The sequence below is a fragment of the Falco biarmicus genome, chromosome Z, assembly GCF_023638135.1.
Source record: "Falco biarmicus isolate bFalBia1 chromosome Z, bFalBia1.pri, whole genome shotgun sequence".
Classification (NCBI taxonomy): domain Eukaryota; kingdom Metazoa; phylum Chordata; class Aves; order Falconiformes; family Falconidae; genus Falco; species Falco biarmicus.
Window position 1 is genome coordinate 45,845,226 of NC_079311.1, and position 20,949 is coordinate 45,866,174.

General features: G+C 51.1%; 1 protein-coding gene across 3 annotated transcripts; it reads right to left on the reverse strand.

Moving 5' to 3' along the window:
- Positions 1 to 2,565: 2,565 nt before the first annotated feature.
- Positions 2,566 to 19,368, reverse strand: KLF9 (KLF transcription factor 9). Of its 3 annotated transcripts, XM_056324160.1 has the most exons (4): positions 18,529 to 19,368; positions 10,092 to 10,133; positions 7,647 to 7,839; positions 5,921 to 6,060 (listed from the first exon to the last, which is right to left on the reverse strand). In XM_056324160.1, exons 1-3 carry the CDS (start codon positions 19,343 to 19,345, stop codon positions 7,670 to 7,672), a joined length of 1,029 nt encoding a protein of 342 aa, XP_056180135.1. In that variant the 5' UTR covers positions 19,346 to 19,368; the 3' UTR covers positions 5,921 to 6,060; positions 7,647 to 7,669. The 3 variants fall into 3 exon arrangements, with proteins under 3 accessions (XP_056180134.1, XP_056180135.1, XP_056180136.1); XM_056324161.1 differs by lacking the exon at positions 10,092 to 10,133 and having other exon boundaries at positions 18,529 to 19,366; XM_056324159.1 differs by lacking the exons at positions 7,647 to 7,839; positions 10,092 to 10,133 and having other exon boundaries at positions 2,566 to 6,060; positions 18,529 to 19,351.
- Between the last annotated feature and the right edge of the window lie 1,581 nt (positions 19,369 to 20,949).

A 20,949-nucleotide genomic window follows, 5' to 3' on the forward strand; every position in this document is an offset into this window, starting at 1 on the left:
GAAACCTCACCGACTCCATAGCCCTGAAAGACTGAGTGCTGAATGACATTGCTGTAGACTCCCATGGAGGTGAAAGTCATTTAAGTCACCCCAGCAGGCAGGTTCAGAAAGCCACACTTGGCTGCAGCTTTCTGAACCATTCTGCAGGCATTTAACTGGACTTCTACGGCGTTTTGTGACACATTTCCTTTCTTCTGTCCTCGGCAGAGAGGAAAAATGAAAATTCACTTTGTTGAAATTGTGCTCTCTGAATCAGTTGGTCTTTGTTCAGGTTCACACCTCCCCATGTCAGTGCTGAGGTCTGCCATCATCCACTGGAGTGCACCCCATCTTTGCATGTCGTACCTGTTCCAGCCAAAATTCACACCACTCCTGGCAAGACTGTTCTGTAGAGTGTTAGACCTTAAAAGCTGCAAACATTTCCCTAAGGCTAAGGCCTTCTCTGCACTAGGAAGATTTGGTAGCTATTCCAATTAGAGCACTAAAGACAAATATTAAAGGGTGTAAGGTAAAGAATGATAATTTTTTGGAAAGTCCTTTATGACAGGATTGCAGGGAGAATGAGGCCAATGCCACAGAGCTGTGTCCCTTATTCCTAAAATCCATGACAAGCTAGGAAAAAAAAAAAAAAAGCAGCCCTATGCTAAGTTTGTTGTATCTGTCTTTTGACCATCAAGCCCGAGGACAGAGAACTCCAACTCAGCATCATGTCAAATCTGGAGGCTGCTTACGAGTTTTGCTCTAGATGCAGATGGCATACTTCTACCCCTCCATCTTTGCCTGCATTGCTGCAGGGTTACATGCTCCCTTCGGTCCAGGGTCCCATCTTGCAGTCACACCCTAGCACCGTTCCAGTGTACCAGGTTAAGTTAGTTCATGAAAATACTTGCTTTTAGCAACCTGTGGTGGGCTGACCCCGGCTGGGCACCAGGTGCCCACCACAGCTGCTCCATCACTCCCCTCCTCAGCTGGACAGGGGAGAGAAAATATAACGAAAGGCTCGTGGGTTGAGATGAGGGCAGGGAGATCACTCAGCAATCACTGTCATGGCAAAACAGACTTGGCTTAGGGAAATTAGTTTAATTTATTGCCAATCCAATCAGAGTAGGATAATGAGAAATAAAATCAAACCTTAAAACACCTTCCTCCACCCCTCCTTCCCAGGCTCAACTTCAGTCCTGATTTTCTCTGCCTCTGCCCCATTCAGTGGCTCAGGGGGATGGGAATGGGGGCTATGGTCGCCCCATCACACGCTGCCTCTGCCGCCCCTTCCCCCTCAGGGGGAGGCTCCTCACACTCCTCCCCTGCTCCAGCGTGGGGTCCCTCCCATGGGACACAGTCCTCCAGGAACTTCTCCAACATGAGTCCTTCCCATGGGCTACAGTTCTTCACGAACCGCCCCAGCGCGGGTCCCTCCCACGGGTGCCGTCCATCAGGCCCAGCCTGCTCCAGCGTGGGTCCCCCGTGGGGTCACAAGCCCGGCCAGCAAACCTGCTCCAGCGCGGGCTCCTCTCCACATGGGGCCACAGGCCCTGCCAGGAGCTGCTCCAGCCTGGGCCGTCCCCAGGGTCACAGCCTCCTTTGGGCACCCACCTGCTTCTGTGTGAGGGCATCCACAGGCTTGGTGTCTGCATAGTTGTTTCTCTCACAGATTCTCACTCCTCTCTCTGGCTGCGGTTGCCATTTTGCAGGCCCACCCGTCCCCTGTCCATCCCCCACCCCTTCTTTAATATGTTACTACAGAGGTGCTTCCACTGCTGCTGAATGGCTCAGGCTTGGCCAGCAGCAGGTCCATCTTGCAGCTGGCCGGCACTGGCTCCATCAGACACGGGGGAAACTTCTAGCAGCTTCTCGTAAAAGCCACCCCTGTAGACACTCTGCTACCAAAACTTTGCCATGTGTACCCAATACGCAACTGTTATGTCACTGACCATAAATGTCAGTAAGCTTTTTGTCATGGGGTTCCTTGCCATTCCCTTCTTCAGAGGCTGAATGGATGGCTTTTTCGTCCTTACACCAGCAACCCCTTCAAACCCATGGAAATGTCAAGGCAGCAGTGTGCCTGCACAGGCTGAAGCATCACTAGCTCATGGAGCGGCTGCTTGGTGCGAGGGAGAGCACCAGTCTGAGCTCTAAAGCCACTGAAAAGGAGCAAGACTTCCTGGGAACTGGAACATGCTGGTGAGGGGATGCTTTTCCCCTTCTGCAAGTTGTTTCTCCATTTCCCTGCAGTACCAGCAGGAAGAATACCTGTGAAATCACCTAGGAAAATTAGAAAAACAAGACCCATGCTAAATAATGACCAGCAACACCAAGATCTTCGAAGCTGGCTTGCACGCCACAACTCACAGATTTCATCATGTGCAGCAGTATTCCTTTCATAATCATTCAGACTGGTTCGGATGACCACTGCTTGACTCCAATCATTCAAAACAACTTTTTTTTTTTTTTAATTGCTTTTTTATTTATTTGGACAATATATATATACATATGTACAAAAACATCTATGCCTACTTTTTTTTTTCTTTTCTTTTTTTTACAATTTTATGTGATTTACAAAACAGGACAGCAAAATAACTTATAAAGGATACTAATACTGTACAAAAATAAAACTGATTAAACTGTTGGAAGTTGGTATTTTACAGTGTTACAGATTACTAGTCTGTAAAACAGCATTTTGAAGTACGTGTCCAGTCTGGTGTATGCTGGGCTAAGTCCATCTGCAAACTGAAAACAGATCTGTAATACAGGTCATGTAAAACTGTTAAAAAAAGAAGTATGTTGTATAGTTATACCTTTAAAGCCATGACTTTTCTATAGTAATGGGCTTTCTTAACCAAGGAGAAGAGCTGTCCTAACTACTAAGTACTTCCAAAATCATACAAGTACATACAGTATTAGAGAACCCGATTTTCCTTTTCTTTTCCAACACTTGCAACACTCTTCAAAACTTAAGTTCAAGATGCAAAGAACTAACCTGCAGTTTATTTGTTGGAGCTTTTATTATTTGCTTTTATTAAAACAAAAGCCCCCAAATCCCCAATGAACAAAATAGAATCTCCAAACCTGACTATTCCCAATGTATTGTTAGTGGTTAATGAATCACATTAATCCTCTCTCCAATGCTGAAATACAGCATACATTACAGCAAATGGGTTACCATTTAGGAAAGTTTGTTTCAGAAACAGGATCTTGTCACATGCAATGACGGCATACGCCTGTATGTCCCACTGTCCCATGGACCAAAGTACACCCCCCACCCCACCCCCAGTCAATTCTTTCAGATGTTGCAGGAACGACGACATTTGTTTAAATGTGCATTCTACCCCAAATATGCAAGATGGAAACCATAAATCTGGCCATTTACTTCCATGTATCGGTTAATCCTGGTAGCCAAGTGATCAAACATCTGACACGCTGATTTAGGAGCTGCTTATCAGCTGTGGCTTCCCATTGTGGTTGACAGGATGTGAAGGGGTCTTGTATTTCACAGGATCAGGCCTTAATTTTCCAAGTGTTGCATTTGTCCTACAATATGGCAACAACCCAGACTGCAGACTCAAAATTTTGCAAGATCTTCACAGAGGAAAATGAAGACAAATGTGCATGCACCTTTGAATGTCACCAGGCTGCACGTGGCCCTGACCCCACTCAATGAGGCAGCATTAACAGTACTGGTAAGCAGAACGCTTTCTTTATTTCTAGATCAACAGAAATACCAAGGCTACCTATTTTTATTAGGAAGAATTCATGTCCCTATAACTCAATTTGGACACCAAAAATTAAAGTTTCGTTTCTAAAATAAATGTTTCAAAAAGCTGAAACGGAGGTAGAAAGTGTGCTTGGTTTCCTGATGTCTTCACTGAAGAAAACATATCCCAGACTGCTCAATATCCCCAATGCCTTAAAAGCAGTTCTCTTCACATGGAATTTATCATAAAACTACACAGGTAAAAGCACTGAATGCAAACTGATTTCTAATGCTGAAAGCCTTATACAACTGTAGAAGAAAACACCCTAATCTCTGAGTTTTTTATGTTTGTTACTAGGAAGCAAGCTTTTTATCACGTAAAACAGTAAGATACTGTAATTGCATATGTACTAACAAGATGTTTTATGTACAGAATTTTACAAGACAACCTAAATTCATCTGCAGTGGAAACACTTTGGGTTTCAGTGTGATTACTCATGAGATGAATTTGGCCCTAAGTCTCCTATAGTAGGGCTGCACCTGCCCTTCCTCTTCTGGAGGAAGGGGTAAAAAACAAACAGGACAAGAATGTTTCTGGAAAAAATAATGTGTAAACAGAATTCTCCTCCCTTTATGCAGCTGAGGGGGGGGGGGGGCTATCACTGATAACCTCTTACAGTTCATGCTTTGTAACCTAAAACCCCCCAATGAAATAGCAAATGACCATGAGAAAGTTTTCCTTCCGTGATGTTTTTGCTCCTTTTAAAGAGCAAAAAATAGCTTTAAAACAAAATTAATATTGCCTTTATCACTGTTTGACGTGCCATGCATGACACGGGTACAACACAAAGTACCAAGAGAAGCTTATGTTGTAAGGAGTATTACGACACAGCTCCCGTCCTGTATTTCCAATTAGCTCATGGTTTTTCCCCATACTCTACAGAAACGGCGATCCAGAGATACAGGAGCCCTTTTGAAGTGCTCCTTACAATAATTTCAGCTGTTTCCATTAGCAGAGTGCTCTTAAGGAAAGGTCTACTCTCTCCATAAGCACACACAACTCCCATGGGAGTCAGGCAAAGGTATGAAGAGAATAAATCTTTAAGGCAAGTTTACGAAGAGAAAAAGCCTTTAAAAAAGCAGCAGTTTATAAAGATGGTAGCTGCTGTTATGCATCCATTCAAACAAAACACAGCAGAATAAAGCACTGTTAGTGGCATTTCTATAGTACAGTACTGTATTTATTGACAAAATAAAAGTATAGGATCAAGTGAGAGACATAAGTTTCTGCTCCCACGCCCATGCCACGTTATCTAGGCTGGCTTGTATTTTTCCAGGTAAGTGAATAACAGCTAAATACACATATGGTCAGAAAACGACTGAGCTGTTGTGGGGCTTTTTTTTGCTTTAAGTATCTTCTTGAATTATACATGTTTTTACTGGAAAAGTACAGCTTATATTCAAAAGTGTAGTTAATACAAAGAAAAATTAAAAGGACCCATTTACTTTAATGGGCCTTCTTGAGTATAAATTCACCTTACCTCAGTATATCAATGAGACATGATTAGTAACATACGTAATGTTTCTCTTAACAGTCTCTTTAAATGCAGGATCATTCTGACACAGAAATAAACCCACTTCTACAATGTGCTATGGAGTTTTTATCTGAGAGTTATTTACGTGACTCAGAAAGTGTTTTTACTTGACAAACTCTAAATACAAGCAGCATTACACTGTTCAACAAAACATGTTCATGACACAGCAATCACAAAGACCTTGGGGTCATGCTACTGTGGTGGCACAGGCCAGACCATCCAGTCAGATGTATGTACACCAGCATCAACACTTTACATTAGAGGCGGTGGTCGCCCCTTCTGCTGGCTATCCTTCCCCTCCTCTCACCCTGCAGTCCACTTGCTCCAGACTGTTGTTATCAGAGCAGGGTGGGGAGGTGGAGGACAGGGAGGGGGGCACAGAGTATTTTTTTTTCTTTTTAATGTTGGCTACATGTGCTTTTGGATGGCAAGGGTGACTGGCATCACAGCCGATGCTCATGCTCTGATGCTGCTGCCTGCATCCTTGCCACAGCTCGCTTCCCCTGCCTTCCACACTCCCCTCCCTGGGCCAGCCCTGCCTTCACAAGGAGCTGCTGGAGCTGGACTTTTTGGATCGCTTGATCATGCTGGGGTGAAATTCGGTGTGGCGCCGGGCATGCTTTGTCAGGTGGTCGCTCCGCATGAACCGCTTCTCGCAGAGGGGGCATCGAAACTGTTTCTCGCCGGTGTGGGTTCGGTAGTGCCGGGTGAGCTCGTCAGAGCGGGAGAACTTTTTAAGGCAGTCAGGCCACGTGCAGGGGAATGGTCGCTCGCCTGCAGAGAGGGAAGGATGACAAGACATTTCAGGGGGTGGGGGTAATGCAGGGAGGCACGTACCAGGTTCGCCAACGAGCCAGGGAACAGGCTGCTGAGGGGAAAAAGCTGCTTTTGTTTCCTGCCGTGGTGCCAGCGTCTGTGGAGTTGTTGATGACTCGCTTCATCAGGTTTCAGCCTCACCTCCAGCAGAAGCCAAATCCCTCCAACCGCATGAAACTCACACTCCGATGCAGAACCTTACATGACCCCAAAGACTGTCAAAACAACAGATGAGCTCTGCTTGTGCCTGCACGTTTTTCATGTCAGGCTCACTATGGTGGTATGGGAACAGAGCGCCAATATTATTCCTCTGACGCTTCCATTCTGCTGAATAAAATAATTTGTAACCACTAGAAAAGAAGCCAAAAAAAATCTTTCACCTAAGACAAGTCATTCTAGCCCTGGGAGAACGGACCAGGGAAGGACTGGGGAAAGCAGTGCAGCCTTGGGTTGCTAACACATAGAACAAAACCATTGTGGCTGCAAAGAAAAGTCCCATGCCCCCTCTCCTCCCTTCCCCCAGAAATCCAAGCTGCTCCAGAGTGTCTGTCTCCTAGATGGCTGATTTGAGGACAGGAAAACTGCCTCATTATTCCCAACTATATTGATATAAATGTCTGCTATGATGGTGAAGAACTAAACCAAATATTTTAACCTAAACCACACCACGCCTTTGCTTTTGTGTGAGGACTGAACAGCACTCACTGTAACCTTCCTGGCACGACACATCCCTGCAGGTCACCTCTGTGGGTTGCACAGGCTGTGCCTACAGGCACAGACACAGCATCTCCTGACCAGCAAAGCTGACCCTAGTCCATGGCACAGACAGAAATCAATGGTGCTTAAGTTCACATGAAAGCTTTCAGTCACAGACATCACACACTGCTGCAGTTTGATGTCTTAATTCCCTTTCTTAAGAGCCTCCTGAAGGGAATATAAGTGACAGCTATGTGACAGCTATTTATATTCAACCATGAAATTATAAAAACTATCCCAGGAGTTTTCCAGCTTGGAAGAGTTGGAAGGAAACTCAAGAACTCCAGTATTTCTTGGTACTGTGAAGTTTGGCACAACAGGCGAGCCTGCTTTACATTTACAGACTGCAAAAAAAGGAGTAGTTTACAAGAAAGTGTGCCTTGGAGTCCTCCCCAGACACAACAGCAGCAAAAAAGGCTAAAGGCTTCAATGAACAGCCCAGACACAAAGAGGCCAGCCAGCATTAGAAAAGAATGGCACAGCTGTAGGGAGAATAAAAGAGGTGGGGGGAGTGTCTGATGGCATCCAAAAAGCCCAGGAGGATAAGGATAGACCAGGTAAGCTGAGATGTAGCTACATCGTGGGCCCAGAAAGCCCTAGTGAGCTTCTCTTAAATAACACAGCCGTTTTCACAGTTTAGGCTCCTAATGATATGGTGCTCCCTGACAGGCGGCTGCTCCATCCCAGACCAACCAGTGTGCAGCAGAGCTGCAACTGGATGAGCAGGACCGCGCAGGGTGCAGCAGTCCCTCGGGCAGCCGCAGCATGGTTATGCTTTCTTCCCTTACCTCGTGGCGATGCTGGTCCTTGGTCAGGGCAGAAGGATGCAGAGGGAGCCAAACCGGCCTGCTGCCTGAGCCCGGTGCAGGCACGGCTGCCAGCCATCCTGATCCAGGGCTATTTTTTTTTTTTTTATAAACAGGTTTCTTGGCTCCCTGCTGTATGCATTCAGACACGGTTGGAAGCCCTTCTGAACAACCACTGCTGGTACAAAAGAAATTAATTAAAACAGTATGTAGGCTCACACATGCATGAAGGCCATGACCGCAGCGACATGGCCAAGCAGCACCAGGAGCTGTACCGAGTGCTCATACCACTATCCTCCCCTGGCTTTGCCCTGCCCAGCGCCCAGCCTCGGCATCTGAGGCAAGTGTTTCACTTGTGCTGCTCTTTTGCTATCTATCTCACGGTTTCTGTCGCAGCTCCTGCAAGCAGGCAGCAGCGGGAGGTGCAGAACAGCTTTCTAGCTCCTCCCGGGGAAAGTAGAAGCGCTATACCTCTTGCATGTGTGGAGGCATCCAGTACATGGCTCTATGTCAGGCACTTGCAGCTCAGGCATCCTGCCTCAGGCCCAGAAGCTGCATCTCCAACCACCCACCCCAGGACAGCTCTTTGGCCTGCAGAAGTGCCTGACTGTACTACATGGAGACAAGTGCTTAGGCTGGATAACAAGGATCACGCTCTTGGGGTGCAGCACCTACATTTTAGACATGGTACTATCCAACCAGGGTGCCTAAAAGCAGTGTTTTGAATTGGCTCCACATAGCCCTTGAGCTTCCCCCTGCCCTCCCAGAACTACAGATGGGAAGACAAAATGCAGCCCGGTTACTGGAATTCACCCACTCCACATGCCAGGTGGAAAACGCTTCTAGGTCCTGCAGCATAACCTCAAAGCTCTGGCGAAAGGCAGGCTTTGCTCAGGATCCCTTGTATAAGTTTGGCACTGCACTCCCCAGGGAACCAGCCCTGAGCCAGGCAGGGCGAACACGCCAAAGGCCACAGGGAGCCTGGCACGGTGGAGGCATGCCCTGCTACTGACGAGAGCTGCCATGCACCAGGATGGTGAATGCAGAAGAGATGGCTGCTGGAGACAGCTGGCTGTGCTCCCTCAGACTCATGAGAGCCACCACCAGCACCCACCACCCACTGCTAAGCCCCAGGCACAGTGGTAGAGAATGGCACCACCACCTCAGCGACACAAGCCCACAGAGGCTGTCACAGCCACTTTGGAGGTGCATATACAAAAGCAGACCAGGTATAATCCCTGGCATCAGGATGCATTAAGCTCCAGACTTCTCAGAACAAAGAGACAAGGGGGAAGGGAGGCTTATTCCAGGCCCTCTGGGGGTGTCTCCAAGCCTGACGATCTGCTGCTCCCCTTGGTTACAAAGCTGTAGCGGAAGACACCAGCCTAGAGGGTTGGCCTCAGGGACAGACTTAATAGGTGCAGAGCCGGTGTACAGTGTGTGTCTAGGCAGCTTTTAAGGCAAGGTAGAGACACCTGATGACATGTGATGATTGCCCACTCAGCAAAAACAGCTGCTGTATTTGCTGGTTGCATCTGACATGCCTTTTTTTAAAGCAGCAGAGATGCTTGTGTAAGAGTCCACTGAGCAAATAGGTCTTGCAACTCACACACAGCCAGGCAGGCAACAGCCCACAGAGCTGCAATGCAAGCTAGTGCTGTCTCCATCTGGAGATACAGATTCCTGTGTCATGTCTCAGTCAAGAAATACCTTTTCCATATGATTTTTCCCCTTAGTTCTGGAAGTAGTAATGCTAAAGCTTGAAACAAGCAGAATGAACCATCAAAAGAGGTTTATGCAAGCTTCCTATGGTGGCAGTATGCTACTTATGCTTTAAGACATGCCTTAGATGGGATTTCCATCAAGAGATGAAGGAAGAACCAATGGAATATCATGGTATCTTAAAACTACACGCAGTATGATCTGAACGCAAGAGACAAAAGATATAAATAATTACTTAAAAAAAAATATATATATACACATATATCCAGGGCAACTTACAGAACTAACAAGTGAAACAGAAACTGATTTACAGGCTATAGGAATAGGTACATCTGCAGAACTCCCATTCTTCGTCCTGGGTGCTACCAGGAATGTAGTAAGAGGCATAGTTTATGCTGAGCACAAGCTAGCAGTGACTCTTCAGAGGTCTTCTATGGAGTCTAAAGAACTCCAGAAGGCCTGACCTGCTTTAAATCCCATACAGATACAAAGGCCACTATAGATCCTTTTGATCTTTGTTCTCTTGCTTCACCTGACCTTGTCTCCCTGCTCCTTCTCACCACCCTCTACTGCAAATGGTTAGTTTCTTCTTTGTGAGTTTAAACTCTGTATCCAAGCTGCTTTGTATGCCCTGAGGCAGGTCCACTTTATTCCATTTCCATTTTATTCTGAATAGACAGTAAATTATTTAGCTTTTTGCCCTACCCTGGGATTTCTTCATATTGTAGTCTTGCGCAGGAAAGGTTTCTGGAAAAGAATACAGAGTAGGCATTAGCAGACTTGTTAATAGTACAGGTAGTACTGGTATCCTCATTCATCATCTGCCTGCTCACTACAAAAATGCTGCTTTAGATGTGGATGACTGAAGTTCAGAGCTGCAGCTCACAGCGGTTTTAACAAAGATTAATTCATTTGGACAAATGAGGGGACGAGAAGTTCTGAGTGACTTTTCTGTGAGAGGGGAGGCCGTGTTTGAAAAAGCTGAAGACAAAGCCAATGATCACACACTTGGGAAAATCACTTGGCATGTAACAGGACATGCACTAGGACTGCAGCACACTGAGCATCTGTGGTGAAATGAAGTACTAATTTTACATGAATTACTGAAATTGCATGAGCACTGGCATTACAGAAGACATTCGGAGATTGTTGTTGGTGTGGATGGAAGCCCGGCAACGACGAACCATTTGCTAGGCTCACACTGTCTTCCTCGCTGACAAAAGTGAGGCTGGACACAACCATGAGTCCGGAGTCTGGCATCAGTACTAGCTAATGAAGAACAGTTTGCTGTCAAATAATGTTAATGATGCTACTTTACACATTAACTAGAAAACTAAATGGACTGTAGCTACAGCTGCATGAATGGACACCTCATTAGACACCCTTGACTGGCCTATGTTATTAAAGATGACACCACCAAGCACATGGTAGGACTGTGCTGCCCAGTATTCACAGCAGCAACTATTTTAAGAATCAAAACTGCAGAATGGTTCAGAGTTTGACTTCTGGGGTGTGGTGTCTATGCATGGCTCCCACCTTGCCCAGCGGCTGACATGGCACAGCTAGCCAGTACCTCCTGCTGCAGGGACACCTCCTGCCTGTGGCACCTGCCCTGAAGCCCAGCCCAACTGAACTGCTGCAGGGCTGACCCCTCCTGCCGGGCAGCTGATGGGAAAGAGGAAGAAGGGAAAGCACACAAATACGGAAGGAAAGCCCAAATAGCAACATCTCTGGCCACCAGCAGGGAGCAAAACTACTTGGCAAAACAGGACTGGCATAACTGGCTCTGCATGGTTCAAATGAGAGAATCTAATCCCCACCTTCATCTTCCAAGGTCCTCCTTGGTACCTCTGTGGCTGCTGGAGCCTAAAGTTTCCAAAGAAATATTGGTGCCCTAGGAATAACTGGTCCTGTACCACAATACTTGACTTAGAGATGACAATGATAAGCAATTTTGATTTTTTCTTCCCTGTGATCCCACTTAGCCACCACTCTTGTATGTCTCAGTGTCTTCTGAAGTATGACAGGTTCTGTAGGTGGATGTCAAGAACATAGTCCAGCTTGTTGCAAGGAGGAGGGAAAAAAATAAAATGCAGGCTATCTTCCTTGCTTCAGACTAGCTGTATCTCAAGTCTCTCTTACTTCCCCCTCCCAGAGCATCACTTGCCCCACACACCCTGAATGAGCAATTTCCTGTGGGACACAGGATTTTGATCAAACGTTCACATGCAAGATACTCCAGTGAACACGGATCTTACAGACATCTTTGCATCCACTTTGGGGCAGAGAGAGCAGAGGCTCTCTTTTTGAACAGTCTTTTTCTTCTGGGATATTCCAAAATCAGGTCATCAAAACACATGGCAACCACAAGGTACAGATGCTGGTATGAAAAAACACAGAGGGACATCTGCAGTGAGGATGCTAGGTACCGTGTGCCTAGAACAAGGGCTTCTGCAACACCTAAACCACAGCCATCAGGTCAGGCAACAGATCAGACACTGCTTATGGGACAGGCAATGGATGGATGGGTTGCAGCAAGGGGTTTATTCTGCCAGCACTCAGGACTAAACACTACAGGACAATTCAGGTGTTAAAACGCCGCTTTCAGCAAGTATTTCGACTGCTCTGACATCCTCAAAACAACCACTCAACAGCTGCATGCATATGCACGTGTTTGAGTCCCTTTCAGAAGGCCAGATGCAAACCCACCTGCTAAAACCTCACCACTGCTGTGCTGCTGGGAACCTAAATCCCGGCAAGACTCAGTCTTGCAGTTACCTCCACGTGACACAGCATCAGATGCAAGGGACATCATTACAGTTTCTCTGCCAGATCACAATCCCTCCTGCCTGCCATACAAAAGGCTTTCTGTGTGTGTGTACACACAAACACACCAGTCAGGGAAGCTACCTGAGAGCAGCCAGAGTTACATCTATACTTTCACAGTTGAGAGGAGTGCCCTCAGCCGTACACTCTTGGGTACATGGGACAAGTTCCTACCTCTTCCCCTTTCCTATCTTACCTCCATTTGAACCAGCTCTGTTATGCAGCAATACTTAAATATTAACTTAGCAACAGCGAAAGACCACCTCCTAGCCTGGTGCTTAGGGCACTTACTTGGGACTGAAGAGCACTGGGTTTAAGCTCTTCCCTGTTGGAATGAGTAAATACTTGCTAAGGGGAAACATTTTTGGCAGAGGAAAGAGGAATGCAATTTCACATTCATTCAGAGAAATGATGTATTTTTTGTTATTTCACAAAGTCTCTCTTTATGAGAGACATGAGATATGTCACTCAAACTGAGCTATTGCCTCCCGTGTCCCTTCGTAGATTCCCGAAGTAACTTGGAATCTATTAGTTACGTTCTGGTGTCTTCAGCAGGCAGAGCGTTACAGGTAAGGTTGTTCTGTGTGAGCTGTTTCCAGTAGCATCTCTGAGGTGCATGGTGCTCAGCGTAGGTAAGAAAAGATGGCATTATCCCCAGTGAGACATGAGATTTGAGATATGGACATGAGATTAGTCCATGTTTCAACAGGCTCTTCCCTGAAGTTTAAGATATTTACAGAGCACTTTCAGGCTATTCACAGTCATTGCTACTTGAATATAGATGGTGAACTACGCTATCACAAGTAAACAGTATATGAAGTGTGCTTTGCCATCACTACCTCAGAGTCTGGCTGTTTAACCTTAACTTGGCCTCTCCCTGCTCTTACAGCTGCAGGTCTGGGAGCTGTGCAATGCCAGCATGGCAGGTGATGAAGGGGAATGATCATTCCTGCAGGGATCCTAACAGCTAGGGCTACAAGACACACAAGCTAACAAGAGCAGGTGACACCCACCACACAGTCTTCAGCGCCACAGCACAACAGCGTGCAGAAACTCGGTAAAGCTGCATTTTCAACACATCCATCTGGAAACAGTATTTGCACTCTTATGGGTGATGCCTGTTCATTGCTTCTGTTGTACATGTCCACTGCTTTACGTCAACTCAATTAATATACAATCTTCCTGGAATGCTTTCCCACTGTGACACATACACGTCCTTAAAGTTTTTATTTTTAGCAGGAAAAAACTCAAAACCAAAACCAACTAAACACTGGGAGTCAGGCTACACTGAACTTAATCTTGAAGACTTTTGCCTACCTTACTTAGCTGGCAAGGCTTCCAGTCAGTCAGTAGGATCATGTTTCTCCAAGACCTAGAAACATTCCTGTTAGAACTCCAGCCATTCGCACATTTCATTAACCCATGAGAATGGGCATCTCAGATGGAGGTCTGAATTTAGCAAAAAATGTCCTGGTGGCTCCACTTTCGGCTCTTCAGTCTTCTTCTAAAGGATCTAAAGATCTGAAGTGACATTGCATGAGCTGGATAAGAAGGGCTTAAAAGGCTAAATTTCAAATTATGCTCCCACAAAATACCCCGAAAGGCCCCCAGAGAGCAGAGGATTGTCAGCGTATCAGCATCTGACCAGTCTGCCGAGCTACTGATAATCTAGAACACAAGTAACAAAGCAGCACAGTCAAAACCAAACTGATACGGGGGCTGGATCAATGCTGTGATATCCAGATTGCTGTACTAGGCAAGCTGCAGTGCTTATCTTTCCTTTCTACCAGAAAGGCTGCTCAGCTCTACTGTGCAGACCAACCTAGGGAGCCATGCCTCTGCCTACAACCCTGCTACCGAACACTGCTGAAAGCCAAATGCCACACGTAACAAACTCTTGGTATTGTTTGGACCTAGTCTATACAATGATGCAGCTGGCTGAAAAGCCTAGCTGAAGAGGGAGAACTTTTCACACATTAGGTTTTTGTGTGTTTAACCTCTTAATTAAGGGTACCTGATGCAGAGGTGAACCTCCCACTGATCTGCAGCACCACATCCTGAGAAGCTTCTGGGATTCACTTCCCCAGGCAAGTAAACTCCTACAGATCCTGTATAAGGAGACATCTCACGAAACAGCTGTATAGCATCTTCTCTGTCCCTCTTTCCTGACCAGGAGGATCTCCTCTCAGCAACCAAGTGCCCTTTAACTGGCTTGTACTCAACACCATGATAGACAATGTACATTCCTTAAAAGTTTGTTTCTCCTGCCAATTTCTCTCCCTCTCCCTATCAGTGTCTTGCCTGTTGCTCCATGCTGCCTGCCCAGAGGTTCTGACTGAGATGGGTTGTTTATTCTCATATGCCTTTATTTTCCTTGGAAACTCTTTGGCCTGCACATCCCTCTCTCTTCCGCTCCCCACCATCACCTTTGAGGCTAACTATAACCCTATGCACTACCAGTCATAATCAAACCCTTAGAACTGCCCATTTAGAGAAGTCTGTGCATTTTCAAGTAACTTTCTGTGTACCTGCTGTTGCTTGTCATTTTCTTGGTCTGAGTCCCCTGCCTTCTCCTGACCTCTGCAACACACTCAGGGCTCAGGTCTCGCACGTCTTGCCTATGTGTCTGGGCATTTTTCTGTGCTCTGAAGGGAAAGTCTGCAAGGCTTGGTCACACCATCTCAATGTTCAAGACTCTCAAGTGGACACATGACTCATAATCCCTCCTACCACCACCAAACCTCAGCAGAGTTTACATGTACTATATATACTCCTGCAAGACCATCCCGTAAGGGATGGGGAAACCTAAGGTATGGTCACGTTGTAGAGCTATCCCTTCACCTGCCTTCCCAACAAACAGCTTTTGGCTTGTAAGCCACTGGGGATAATGCCATCTTTTCTTACCTACGCCGAGCACCACGCACCTCAGAGATGCTACTGGAAACAGCTCACGCAGAACAACCTTACCTGTAACGCTCTGCCTGCTGAAGATACCAGAACGTAACTAATAGATTCCAAGTTACTTCGGGAATCTATGAAGGGACACGGGAGGCAATAGCTCAGTTTGAGTGACATGCTTGTCCTTGTGTCCCCGGGTCTTTGCAAGTTAATACATCTCGAATGTAAGTACATATATATGACAGAATGAAGAAGTGCCTGATCGTACTGCAGAAACACCAGGGGTCTTGCGAGGAGTGATTATCACCCCGGGAAGGGACAGAGTTCAGACTTCCTTGGCTTCCTCCTACAAATCCTGCTCTGCTAATTCAGGCCGAGTGCAGTGGGATTGGCCGCACAAGCAAGGGGGCTGTTTGCACAAACAGGACGTGCAGTGCCACCTGCTGACCCGTCTCTGTTACAATAACGCAGAAGACAATTGCTGATGGATGGCTAATTTGTGTCGCCTGGAAATCGAACTAGAGTCATCATCAAAGGCCCAAACTTCAAGCAGTTACATAGACAAATTTAGTCTTGGAAATATGGAATGCCTTTGAACCAACACATACAAGGAATCATTAATAAAATACAGAACTCTGAGCATAAGAGTCTTTGGTCTCCTACTCTTCTACCTGTATTTGGTATTTCATTTATTGCTTTGCATTAGCTTAGTAGAGATGGTCTGGTGAGTTTTTGTATTCTCACTACACAGAACAGAGGAGCATCCAGAGCCTTCCAACTTGCTTGGTTAGTATCCATGAGTAAAGAGAGCTGTGGCTACAAGCAAGCGCACAGGTGCAAACAGAAGTCCTAGAGCCATTTTCCAAGACAGAGAGACTGAGATTAAATATTTAAAGTTTAAGACCAGGAGGCTTCTACAGGTGGCTGCATACCTACTTCCACTAAAGGCTACACAGCAGCAAGAAACCCAGTCGGTGGCCCAATAAAAAAATGGAAGGCAGATGAATTCAAGAGGCTCAGATATACAAGAGAGAAATGAAAAAAAGGAAAGAAAATGGTACTAACGAGGAAGCATTAATGCTCTGCAATATGAAATTATGAATTAATTCCAGAGGTCCCACTGAATCCTACTGTTGCTAAGGAATTGTTCTCTCATCTATAAAAATAATCAGCGTTAGCAGTATCATTTAGCATTTCAGTTAGCTACAATTAACTGTTCACATCAGGAAGCTCTGGAAGTTCAATGCTGCTGGGTGTCTGTAGTGTTTTTAATTACACAGACACACTGTGAAGGTACATCTCATACTTGGAGCTAAGGCCACCCACTTGTGAGCAGCACATGCTAAAACTCATGCCACTTCGGGAGGTACTTGTTATAACACTACTGCTTACAGCAAACCATGTGGGTTGTACAGTACATTAATTTACATGTCATCCCCCAGAATGCTATCCCAGACAATGTCTACTTTGGTTCCCATGTTGGGGTGGATAGTTGAGCATGGGGTAGTAAGTGGAAATTATGCTAACGCATTTTCTTGGTCACTTATGAGCCAACATTTTGCAAGGCATGAGTTACATTCAGCCTCCAAAAGAGCATCAGAGCTGCAGCCTCTGAGCCGGTAACAAAACAATCCTTGGCACAGGTCCCGAGGTCAGTACAGGGTCACCACTGAACGTCCTCCCTCCTGGCTCATGGAGGCAGTCTTAACTGCCTGACCACGGAGCTCACCGCGCTGAGCCGTGTCCAGTAATCCTCCTCCTCCCCCGATCTCTGGAGCTAAGCACCCAGCAGATCTGGCAGCAGGGCACTGGTAGGCAACCTGCACCGGGTCGCCTCCTCTGCAGTGCACACACACCTAGGCTCACAAGCAAGCCCGAGCAACAGAAGCTTAGCTGGAGCTCAAACGTGGCCACATCCTACCCAAGCTGCGTTAAATACTACAGCAATGCCTGGCAGCACACCCCTCGGGTGATCAACTCGGTTTGTACTTCACCACTTACCATCACTGTGAACAGACAAAACCCAGAAAAGAACGACCGTCTAACTGAACAGACGTGAAGCACGTGAAATTAAGTGTTGGCAGCACTTGTCTCCTTTGATCTGCTCCTTCCCATACTTCCACGCAACCCTTTAATTTAGAGCAATTTTTAAGCAGCTTTGTGTGCTGCACTGTGGCCCCAATTGCAATTCAGAGACGTAAAGGGTTCCATTCAGCCACTTGCACTAGAGGGCTTAAAAAAAAAAACAAACCACAAAAAAATCACAGAAAATTCTACAATTGCTTTCCCTTAGTGCTCAGGCAGAGCCGGAGGAAGTACGAATCGCTGCAGCAGAATTTTTTTTATCTGTAGGTTTCCATGTTGCCACACCCTCTAAAGCGCCCGGGCGAGGACAGGGGTATCGCGCAGCCTGATGAATTAAGCCCTCGTGGAACGCGCCTGAGCTGGGTCGCGACCACCGATACCGCGAGGACCGCCGGGCAGAGCCGCGGCCAGTCGCCTGGGACGGCGCCCGTTTCTGCTCGGCCGGAGCCGCGGCGCCGGCACGCTGTGGGCACTAGTCCGGCGGCGGGCTGCCCCACCGGGGGGAGCCCGCGGAGCTGACACCGGTTTTCAGGGGACGCGCTTCCTAAGTTTTCCCGTCCCTCCCGCTGGGTCCCGCGCCGGCCGGCCCCGGGTCCCGCCAGCGCCCCGAGTGCCGCTCCCGCGGCGCGAGGAGCCGCCCCCGCCCTTCCCCGCGGCGCGGCGGCAGCGCCGCCCGCCCCCGCCCCGGCACCGCGGCCGCCGGCCCGGCTCCGCCGCCGCGAGCTGCGGCTCAGGGAGGCTCCGCAGACGCGGGCCGCGCAGCGGGGGAGCGGGACGCGGTGGCGGGCGGAGCCGAGGGGCGCGGGCAGCGCGCGCCCGTCCGCAGCGCGGCGTGGGCCGTCCCGCCCCCACCCGGTTCGGGGATACGCGTGGCAGTTCGGCCGCCGTGCGGGTGCCCGCCCGCCTACACCGGCAGGAGGCCCCGTTCCCGCCGCCCCGGTGACTACCTCACCCGCCACCCCGAGCGGGCTCGGCGTTCCCCGGCGCTGCCGCCCCGGCCGCGGGAGGCGCCCGCTGCACCCCCCCCGCGCAGGCAGCGGGCAGGCAGCGGCGGCAGGCTCTGCTGCAGCCCCGCCCGGGGCGGCCGCCCGCTCCCGCGGCCGGTCCGGCACCGCCGCGGGAAGGGAGAGGAGGGGCAGAGAGCGGCGGGCCAGGGGTAAAGGGGTGCGGGTGGGAAGGGAAGAAAGGAAGAAAAAACCCGAATCCCCAGAGCCAAGGCGGAAAGGCAGGGCGCGGGGGCGCGAGGGGGCGCCGGGCGCGCCGCCGGCCGGGTTCATCTGAGGACAGGCGCTCGCTCCCTCCTCCCCTCCCTCCGCCCGCCGCCGCCGCTGACCTGTGTGCACCCGGTAGTGCGCCTTCAGGTGGGAGGACTTGCCGTAGACCTTGCCGCAGCCGCTGTAGGGGCACTTGTGCCGCTTCTCGGCCGCCAGCTTCCCCTTGGGGGCGTCCCCGGCGGCGCGCAGGCGGGGGGGCGGCCCCGGCGGCGGGCTGCGGGGCGGGCTGCAGCCCGGCTCGGTGGCCGCGTCGCTGTCGGAGCCCGCGTCCTCGTCGGGGCTCTCGACGCTGTCGCTGCAGACGGAGGGGGCGGGCAGCGGCCGGTACTTGTTCAGCTCCAGCAGGCTCTTGGCGATGGCCAGCAGGGCGCAGTAGTCCTTCCAGGCGTCGCGGGGGTCGCGCAGCTCCCGGGCCGCCTCTCCCTCGCCCGGCACCTTCAGCCGCGCCGCCTCGGGCACGGCGGAGCGGTTGGAGATGGAGACCAGGCACTGCGCCGCCACGAAGTCCACGTAGGCGACGGCCGACATGGTGCGGCCGCGCCCCGGCGACGGGGGGCTCCGGGCGCCTTCAGTGCGCGCCCGCCGGGCCGGCCGCGCCGCCGCCAGCCATGGCCCGCCCGCGGCGCGGGGCGTCTGCGGTGCGGGCAAGAGCGGCGCGGTGGAGAACGGGGGAAAAATAAATAGCGGGGCGCCGGGCAGGTCCCTCACCGCCGCCCCCCGGGGGCGGCGCGCAGCCGGCGGGGGGGAGCACCGCCCGCCGCCCGCCCGGCCAGCGCGGGGGCCGGGGGAGAGGAGACCGCCCGCCGCGCCGCCGCCCGCCCCGCGCCGCGCGCCGCCCGCGTGCTCCTGCCCGGGAACGGCCGCGCCGAGTCCCATCACGTCAGGTTCGGAGCCCCCTCCCGCCCCCCCGATTGGCCAGCAGGCAGGGCCGGCCGGCTCTGTTTACCTTCTCCCCCCGCCACTCACAGCGTCCCTTTTCTAGGGGGGTGTGGCCGCCGGGCGGCCGCCCCGCCAATCCCCGCGCTCCCTCCCCAGGCCGCGTGCTACTCCGGGCTCCCCGCCGCGCCCGCTTAAAAGGGTCCCGCCGCAGCGGCGCGGGGGAAGCGGGGACGGACGGCGCTGCGGTGGGCTGCCCGCACGCCGCGTAGGGGGGCCCCGCCCGTGCCGTCCGCTCCGCGGCCGAGGCGGCGGCGGCGGCGGCCCTGCTCCGGGAGGCGGCGGGGCCCCAGGCCGCGCGGCGCCGAGCGGGTTAAGTGCCCTCCTGGAAGCCCTACGGTCCCAGCAACGGGCCGGCCAATGGGAAGTGAGCCGGCTGATGTCACTGGCGAGGCCCCCGCCAATCGGCGCGAGGTTCCGAACAGTGCGCAGCACTTGTAAACCCGGCGGGCGCCCGCGACCCGCCCGGCCCCGCCCCCGCCCCGCCGGGAGCGCGAGCCCCTGGCAGCCCTGCCGCCGGCGGGGCGGGGGGCTGCCCCGGGGCCGGGCTGGGCCGCGGGAAGGCCCTTTCCGGGATGGGTTTCGGTGACCGAGGCGCGGACCGGAATCGGCGCCCACCTGCCCGCGGGCTGAAGCTCCCCGTCCGGCCTGGGGACCGGGCTCGCCGCGCCCCGCGGGCAGGAGGCGGGAGCACCGGCCCTGTGCGGGGAGCGGGACCCCCGCCGCCCTGTGAGGCCCTCCGAGGAAACCCGGTGCCCTTAGACATTGCGCCGCCGCGGCGCCATCGCCGAGACGCGCGGTTGCCTCGGGATGGGTGTAGGCAGGACCCCGCTCCGTGCCCTCCCCGGGCCGCGGGCGCTCCGTGCTGGCCAGGCGGGCGGCTCGACGGCGCCCGCCCACCCTTTGGACACGGGAGGGAAGTTTGACGAGGCCGTGGGAGGGCTGTGCGGGGCGGCTGGCCAGCGGCGGTCGGGCCACTCGCAGCCCTGTCCGGTCGCCCAGCTCGAGCCAGCGTTGGCCAAAAGTAGAACGGCTGCCCGGCGGGAGAGGCGCTGCCGTCGGCGCGGCGAGTCCCGCCGGCCGGTGCCAGCTGAGGCCCCGGGGCGGCAGAGCCACCGCAGCCCGGTGCCCCTGGCTGTGCCCTGCCGTCCCCGGGCGCGGCCCGGCCTCCCTTGCAAAACCGGACAGGGCCCGGATGGTAAAGAGCTTTATGGATTGCCATTAATCTCTTTAACTGAACATGGAAATAATGAGGAAGCGACTACAGAAGCGTGGCAGCGTTGCAGTCTCCCTGCAGGAAATAGAAATGAGTAGATGTCAGCCATTTTGTACGCCAGCCTGCTAAATCTCTAGGTACGACCTTGGGCAATAATAATCCTTTATCACGGATAATTGGTATAAGGCTGAAATAATTTTTGCGTATCATAGCTGGGGGGGGGGGCGGGGAGGGGAAACAAGCCACAAGCCAAACCACAAAACCCCCAAAAGAACTAATGGCTGCATCCGTAACCGGATCATCTGTGGGGTGATGGAGATCAAATAGA

Bases quoted from the DNA above. Each gene is read 5' to 3' on its own strand.
- KLF9 (XM_056324159.1), bottom strand. From the start codon at position 19,345: ATGGGACTCGGCGCGGCCGTTCCCGGGCAGGAGCACGCGGGCGGCGCG. The intron at 6,061-18,528 runs GTCAGCGGCGGC...CCCTCTCTGCAG, and splicing joins GCACTACCGGGTGCACACAG to GCGAGCGACCATTCCCCTGC.